The sequence below is a fragment of the Varanus komodoensis genome, unplaced genomic scaffold (assembly GCF_004798865.1).
Source record: "Varanus komodoensis strain SLA01 unplaced genomic scaffold, ASM479886v1 scaffold4, whole genome shotgun sequence".
NCBI lineage: Eukaryota > Metazoa > Chordata > Lepidosauria > Squamata > Varanidae > Varanus > Varanus komodoensis.
Window position 1 is genome coordinate 12,256,781 of NW_025335941.1, and position 8,244 is coordinate 12,265,024.

The window sequence follows — 8,244 nt, forward strand, 5'->3', positions numbered from 1 at the left end:
ATGGCACCAGTATGCGCACACTTGCGGACTCGTGGAGTACAGGTTTACCCATACTTGGACGACTGGCTGATCGTCTCGCAATCCGAACAAGCTCTCTTGTCTGATATACAAATGACCTGCGCTTTGCTCTCGGCCTCTGCATTAACTGTGACAAATCGACCCTTATTCCCATGCAGGTCATCGATTTCATTGGGGCACGACTCAACTCGACATGGGAAAAAGCTTTCCTCCCACCGGAACGTCAGAATGCTTTATGCAGCCATAGTCATTGGATTCGACTACACGGAACAGCTCCAGCCTTGCCCATTCAGAGACTACTGGGGCATATGGCTGCTGCTATTGCCATTGTCCCGTATGCCAGGCTACGTATGCGACCCATTCAACTGTTCTTCAACGCTGCCTTTCAACCGCAACAAGATCCTGCCACCGAGCAGATTCAGATCCCGCCTGCAGTCCTTCACACTTTAACGTAGTGGACCATCACAGACAACCTGTCGATCGGCACCCCGTTTCGACCACTTCAGCCAACGACGACTCTGTACACCGACGCATCCCTCCTGGGATGGGGTGCGGCATGTTCGGGACTTCGGGTCCAAGGTACTTGGAACCGACAAGAGGCGAGGAAACACATCAACTTCCTGGAACTTCTGGCGATTTTCAACACCCTCAAGGCTTTCCAGACTGTGTTATGCCATCAAATTGTCCAAATTGCATCAGACAATATAGCGGCAGTTTTCTACATAAACAAGCAGGGAGGCACAAAATCTCCAGTCTTAGCACGCCTATCGATGGACATTTGGGACTGGTGCATACCGAGGAACATCATGCTTATGGCGGTTCACCTGGCTGGAACCGACAACGTCGAAGCAGATACATTAAGCAGACAGATGTCGACAACCCACGAATGGGAGCTGGACAAACAACTTTGCAAGGAACTCTTCCGCTTGTGGGGTTACCTGGATGTGGACCTGTTCGCCACGCGACAGAACAGCCTGTGTGCCCTTTACTGTTCCAGAGCGGGTGTCGGGCCGGGATCGATGGGAGATATCTCATGGTCCCTTGGAGCAACATGACTTTTTATGCATTTCCTCCAATCCCACTTCTGACGAGAGTGGTAACAAAAATAGCCCAGGACAGGGCCACAGGGATACTAGTGACTCCGTGGCGGCCAAGACAACCATGGTTTACCACTCTCTTGCTGCTGTCCAGAAGAACGTTCCTTCATCTACCAACTCTCCTGCAGTTGTTAACACAACGAGGAGGAGTGATCCACCATCCTGATATATTCTCTCTGATGCTGACGGCATGGCGAATCACCTAATTCACGTCACCAAGTCGGTACCGGGGACACCTCACGCTATGGGTGACCTCGCTCAACACACGGTATATGCAGCCCCGACTTCGAATTCGACAGCGAATATCACGATACCGATGCCTACCGACAGAGAAATTCAGGCGATTATCGAATCTGCATTAAGACCGTCCACTCGTCGTTCCTATATGGCTAAATGGAGAAGATTCTCCTCTTTTGCGGAGTGCCATTTGTTCTCCCCTGCAACGGCTTCAATCACAAATATCTTACAATTTCTTTTACATTTGCATCATGAGGGACTTAAACCGTCATCCATCAAAATTTATGCAGCTGCTATATCCCATTATCGTGGCACTATACACGGGTTATCAGTCTTCTCACAACCGCTGGTTCGGCGCTTCATTAAGGGACTACAAAATTTACATCCGTCTATTCGCCCTGCCATGCCGACGTGGAGTCTTTCTGTAGTACTCCAAGCGCTTACCAAACCACCGTTCGAGCCTTTAGCAACTGCGGACTTACGCCTGGTGTCATGGAAAACTGCCTTTCTAGTAGTGGTTACATCAGCACGAAGAGCTAGCGAACTTTGTGCTCTCCACATAGACCCACCATTTCTGAACTTCCATAAGGAAAAAGTTGTCCTTCGGATGAATTTCTCCTTTTTACCCAAGGTGGCCACATCGTTCCACCTGAATCAGGCTATCGTTCTACCGGCTTTCTTTCCGTCGCCGTCGACCCCGATAGAACGTGCTCTACACACGCTTGATGTTCGCCGCTGCTTGGCTTTTTACAGATCCCGCACTGAATCTTTTCGTACTACTAAGACTTTTTGTTAAATACTCTGAGCAAAAAAGGGGATCACTGATATCATCTCAGAGATTCTCTAATTGGATCACCCAGACTATTGTCCTGGCTTATCAGCTATCGAAAATAGACTTACCTGTCTCTCCAACTGGCCATTCTACACGAGCAGTAGCGACCTTGTCCACTTTTGCCGCAGGGGTTCCGTTGCAAGACATCTGCAGAGCTGCGATCTGGGCTGGTCCATGTACTTTCGCCAAGCATTATCGGCTTGATGTACGTGCCAGACAGGACTGCTCTTTTGGTAGAGCTGTTCTCTCATCCGTTCTTCAATGATGACACCTCCCTCCACCAAGTCTGGTAAGCTTGCGAATCACCCGTATGTGTGACACACAGAGGCCACGACGAAGAAAAGCAGGTTGCTTACCTGTAACTGATGTTCTTCAAGTGGCCATCTGTGCATTCACACAACCCACCCGCCGGCCCCACTCGGTGTTGGTGAGTGGATATCATGTTTTTTCTCGGTACCATACTATAATTTGCTTCGGTACCATTTGGATTATGTCGCTGGGTGTATTTTTTTTTTTTTTTTTGGTACCGAAATATTAATGGCATCGGTACCGGGGGGTTATATTGCTGACTAGAGATTGTTCTCAGTACCATACTATAATTCACATCGGTACTGTGGGAATATAATTGTGTCTTATCATTACTTTATTTTTAACCTCTAGAGGGCGAGCGTGCGGTCTTCAAGACTGAGCAAAATGGCGGACACTCCGCTCTATTTATACCACAAAGGAGGAGGGGAGCGGAGTTTTCCCGCCAAAAAACTGTTAGCTTTCTAATCTTCCGGCCTAGGCACTGCGCAGGCGCAGCAACCCATATGTGTGAATGCACAGATGGCTACTTGAAGAACATCAGTTACAGGTAAGCAACCTGCTTTTGCTCAAAATGTTTCTAAATCAACTCTGTTCAAACATTTCAGCATCCACTTGGCTAAGAGCTTCTGCATACCTAACTGCTCATGAAGTATAAACCCAATGCATTCCTTGGATAGTTCTAGTGTCTCAATTGTTTTAGTCAAGATTCACCAATCTGCCAAAATCAGGTAATACAATCAACTATTTCAGGAGTTGACAGTGTTGAAGGTCTCCCAGATTTCGCTGCATCTTCAGGCTCAAAATCTCCATGCTGAAAGTTGGCATGCCACTTCACAGTTGAGTATGATGGGCACTTATCAGTCAATGTTTGCATAATACATCTGGAGTTTAGGAACAGGAACTTTGTATGGCCTAGAGTTCAACACTTGAAAATTCCACACTTCAGTGACATGCTTTTGTCTACTCCAGTGACTACAATCCTGCAAATTGGCACTTTACAATATAAAATAACACTCTTTCCAGCTACAGTGACAAAATAATGCTGAGATTTTGGGAAGTGGGTTCAGCTGAGATGAGTTTGGCACCCCCTTTATAGCTGTACAACTTGATATGAAATTATTGAAGACTCAGTGCTTGAGGCCCATTTTGAACTTTTCCATCTTGATCCAAATAGCTCATGGCTTGGAAATGTGGAAGGGACGTACATGGCCTGATGGATGATTATTGCATTTTAATCCACCCTTTTTTGTCTTGCAAGTAGCCCAAGATGGCTTACATCTTCATTTTTATTCTCACAAGAACAACCCTGTGGGGTAGGTTAGCCTGAGAGTAACTGGCCCAAAGTTACCCAGTGAGCTTCATAGTCAAGGGGGCACTAGATTCTTGATCCCTAGTCCGACACTCCAAGCACCATGCCAATGCTGGATAAGGCCACAGTTCTGTTTAGTCTGATATTTTTTCCTACCATGGTAACCAAAGCTACAAATAGGGCATGAGGGAAAAGATCCCCCTTTCCTCTTTGTAGTAACATCTTGTGGCATACTGGTTTTGGATATAGGAGCATATTTAACTATCATTACTAATAGCAATAATTACTATTTTCCATACATTTATCAAAACCCTTTTAAAGGAAGCTAAGCTGAGGAAGAAACAATATTATGGTGGCTTATATAAACCTATGGGGTGTTTTAAAGAGGATCATGGCTTATTCTTGAGTGATATATCAGTGGTCTTTATTTATTTTTATTTATTAAAACATTTCTATGCCACCCCTTGCCAAGGCCTCGGGGCGGCTTACAACATCTTTGGCAGCTGTTCCACTATTAAGACATTTGTAGGGCTAGTTCACACTGTCACTATTTGCATGATGTGCTAAACCTCTGTAGATTCAAAGCCACAATGGTTTAGCATGTTGATTGAAACCAGCGTATATCACTTCAACACAGGTTGGCTTGTGGCTATGAAGCCACCGCAACAAGCCATGGCTTATAGGGTTTTGTAATCACTCCTGGGTTTGCTGTGTGTGTTGTCCAAACCTTGATGACAATTCTAGGGAAAGCCCAAACATTTACAAAGCTCCTTAGCATCTGGAACACAGCCAGATTGAGGGTATACAGTGGTGTATCCCTTCTGCTGGCTCAGTCTTCTACTTAGACAAAGGGAGAGAAGGGGCAGGAAAATGTGGCATAATGCTGTTCAGGGAGAACTTTTCAGAATTGCACAAATCAGTTAGGCTGTGTGGAACACCTGAAATTATTCTGCATCAATTTGTTTTTATCCATTTCTAAAACACATTTTTTACTGTTCCTTCAGATATATATCTAAAGTTTTCTAAAGTGTATACGTTTTCAACATTTGTAGATGGAACATAGCAAAGTTCCTTTTGATTATCAAGTTATGCAGCTGAGAAAGAAGTAAAACTTTTCTCAGCAAACTTTAACTCAAGGGCTGAGAAACTTTAAGTTGGAGGTCTACATGCTCTCTGGGGCAGCATGGTGTGATGGGTGGGATCAGAGGTTTGCACACAAGACAGAGACCAACTAAGTAGCAGTGTGTGTACACAAATATTCACTATCAGCTGAGCAGCAGTGAGGCAAGAAAGGGAAGGAGGGTTTATCACCAGAAACAACTGAAGATTGGGAGAAATGGGAATTAATTCCCCTTTCTCCCACCTTCAGCTGTTTTCTAGCAATCTGCTGAACATTATAGGCAGGATGAAACTGGAGAAGATGAGTTTTAAAACTCCCCTGTAATTTCCCTTGCTGCTACTTGAGGGAAGTATTTAGGAGCTTAAAGAGTGTTCTGCTGGCAAAGGTACATCAGTGGAGGAGCCAAAATGGGGCCACATAGTGTGTAGGACAGACCAACACAGAGAAGAACAACTCACACCATATATAGCTCTCCAGTACAGAAGGATGCCATGTAAGTAATGGAATATACTACCCTCAGATGTGATAGAAAGAATTCTTCACCAACATCAGCCAACTCTCATCCACATCAGAACAGAATACGGTACAGCTCTGTACTCATTCAACACACCTGGCCACCAGCAATAAATAAATCCCACATGTCAGTGATAACTCAGATAATGGTGCACAGTATGGAGCTGTTTCTTTAGTCTCATGAAGTGCATGCTTAGAGTTCACAAGGGAGAAGTTGGTGATCACAGAGAAAGAGCACATTTCCAAAATATTTGTAGGGGCTTGCGAACATTGCTAATATCTTCTCAGAACTCTTACAGGCACCCCTGCCTTGGATTCTGGATAGAAACACCCAATCCCACTCCAACAAACAGAACTGCCAAGTATGCAAGAGAAGGGGATTAATCATACTACAAAATGTTAATACTGCAAATGTCTTCCATCATGCTTCCCTTCCTTGGTACATGAGACAATTGTGGAGGATGTAAAAGTTGTCCCTTATTCACATACATCCATAAGATATATAAAATATCCTTTATTTAATTTTATGTTATTTACATTTATTTCATGTGAGCTTCGTTTTCAATGAAGGTGTAATATGCACTCTTGAAAATAAGCTCCACCAGATCTACTGTATCTAGCTTTACAAGAAATTTAAGCACAACCAACATTACTACATTGTCCTTTATCTTTGGAAACTTGAACTGGCATTTCTCACGATATAAATGACTTTTTTCTATCGATCCTCCAGGATGAAATGTGTGTCCTCCGGTTACACTTATAATTCATTTTTCTTCTGAAGGACAATTTCTCTTCCATCCACGTATGCTCCTCGCACACTGAAACATCAAATCCTATGTATGCTTACCTGGGAGTAATCCTTACTACTGAACGCAAGGCAACTTACTTCCTCCTAAATCTGCCCGCTGAAAGCAAGAACGAAAAACATAACTATCACCTGTGGAGAAAGTCCGATTTAATTCGCACCACCCTCTCGGAACAAGTCTGTGAGAACATTTGCACTCCTATACATACTTACCTGAAAGCAAGCCCCATGGAATATAATGGGACTTACTCTTGAGTAAATATGCCTTGCCTCTCTGTGCCTATCAAACACAAGAGGCTCGTTTCAATCCCTCCTCGCTTCCTTTTCCCCAAAGCTGCTGTCTCAGCTAAACGAAGAAGCCGCGTCTCCTTCCGCGCTCCTTCACACGAGTTCGCCGTTTCCCGGTAAAGGCAAACGCACCGCACTTCAGGATTTAAACCAACTAAACTGCCCATGACCCGCGGATAGCATCGCATCCATCTGTCATTTTTATTGCTAGCTCAGCCCCTTCGTAAACGAGGAACTATTTTCTCTCGGCCGGTTCGCGTCAGCCCTCGCAGCTTTTACTCAGCCCTACAATCGACGTCAGAGGCAAGCGAGGCCCCTCGGCAGAAATGGCAGCCACGCCGAAAGGGAGGTGGCCCGAGCGCAGCGACTCGGTCGGCGTGCGCATGCCCATCCGCCACACCGCGCTCCGCTCCGCTCCGCTCCCTTTCCCTCTCTCTCGCCCCCTCCCGCCCATATATACATAGACATAGAGCGGAGGGGGAGGGGAGGCGTCGACAGGATTATGTCGAGCCAGGCCTGGGCCGCCGCCGCCGCCGCGCCAGGCAGAGCCCTGAGTCCTAATCTTGTGCTGGCAACGGTGGCCGCTGCGGATATGGCCGAGTCCTCGCCGGCCTCCAGTTCTACCTTAGGCACCGGCAGCGTTTCTCTGCCACTGATTGAGTCAGGTAATAGAGTGAGCGTCGCTGTTGGAGGAGAGGAGCGGGGAGTCAGCGAGACGAGCGCTCGGGGCTCCCTGTTCCACGGCCGCCATCTTATTGGAGATTCTGATTATGAATTACAGTCACCTAAGGGGATCCCTCGCCCCCTCCCACCATCCTCCAACATAGCCTAGCTCCAGATTCATCTCTCTCTCTCCCTTTCTGTCTCGTAGAATTATACTTCCTCATAGCTCGGTTCTTGACCACTGGGCCTTGCAGGAGAACAGCTGAGGTGAGTCCTCCCGAATCAGCACCCTAACCCCCCCGTAGTGAAGGGCTTCATAGCGCCCCCCTCACTTCGGTTGGCTGTTGCGCTTTGTATTTGTAAAACCTCCTTACCCCCACCCTCACTCAAAATACCTGCTTCTGCCTTCCTCTACAGGTGCTGGTGCAAGAACTGGAACAGCACCAGGTCTGTTTCACTCTTCCTGTTCGTTTTTAAAATGTAATTCTCTCCCAATATGCCCCTCGATTTTACTCTGTCCTTCCTCCATTTATTTTAAATGCGGTTTCTTAAAGTCAGAAGTTTTACACAATTGGTGCAAGCGTTTGTAATACCTTTCTCCTTCTACTGTACCCCATCTCTCTCTCTCTCTCTTATTTCTTTTAATTTTAGTTACTTCCTAAAAGATTGGATTGGGAAGGAAAAGAGCATTGCAGAAGTTATGAAGACTTGGTGAGATTACTTCTCTTTTTTGTAAAATTAAATTTTATGTTTAGAAAACCACGAATGTTCATTTGTCAAGACAATCACGTCGTTCACTTTATTTGTTCTCTGTTAGGGGTTATGCCGTTTAATGGAAAGTGTTTATTACAGCTGTAGTCAACAGAAGCCATAAATGGGACTCTGCAAACAGAGGATGTTGTCATCACACAGAGGAGGCGGGGTGGGAGTGCGTCACCCCCTCCTGTTCTTCCTTGCCTTCTGGGATGAAACCGTCCGAAAGAGAGGCTTTATATTTTACTTCTGCAGATAAGTTGCTAAGGCTACAATCATATATATGTTTAGACAGAAAAA

The 8,244-nt window shown here is 45.7% G+C and overlaps 1 protein-coding gene and 1 long non-coding RNA gene across 13 annotated transcripts in view; one reads left to right on the top strand and one right to left on the bottom strand.

Annotated features, from left to right (window-relative positions):
* Positions 1-5,929: 5,929 nt before the first annotated feature.
* LOC123029353 lies at positions 5,930-6,906 on the bottom strand. The gene is made up of 2 exons (XR_006415907.1): positions 6,454-6,906; positions 5,930-6,340 (listed from the first exon to the last, which is right to left on the bottom strand). It is a non-coding gene; the product is annotated as an uncharacterized LOC123029353 (long non-coding RNA).
* A 9-nt stretch (positions 6,907-6,915) lies between these two features.
* BRWD1 (bromodomain and WD repeat domain containing 1) overlaps positions 6,916-8,244 on the top strand; it is a 149,989-nt gene continuing 148,660 nt past the window's right edge. For 6 of the 12 annotated variants that reach the window (XM_044442256.1, XM_044442257.1, XM_044442258.1 and 3 more), the window contains exons 1-4: positions 6,976-7,193; positions 7,400-7,458; positions 7,609-7,638; positions 7,843-7,902. In XM_044442256.1, the coding sequence (XP_044298191.1) occupies positions 7,031-7,193; positions 7,400-7,458; positions 7,609-7,638; positions 7,843-7,902 (312 nt within the window). In that variant the 5' untranslated portion in view covers positions 6,976-7,030. Of the gene's footprint in view, positions 7,194-7,399; positions 7,459-7,608; positions 7,639-7,842; positions 7,903-8,244 lie in introns of all 12 variants that reach the window. The other 6 variants (XM_044442265.1, XM_044442264.1, XM_044442263.1 and 3 more) reach the window with 6 other exon arrangements.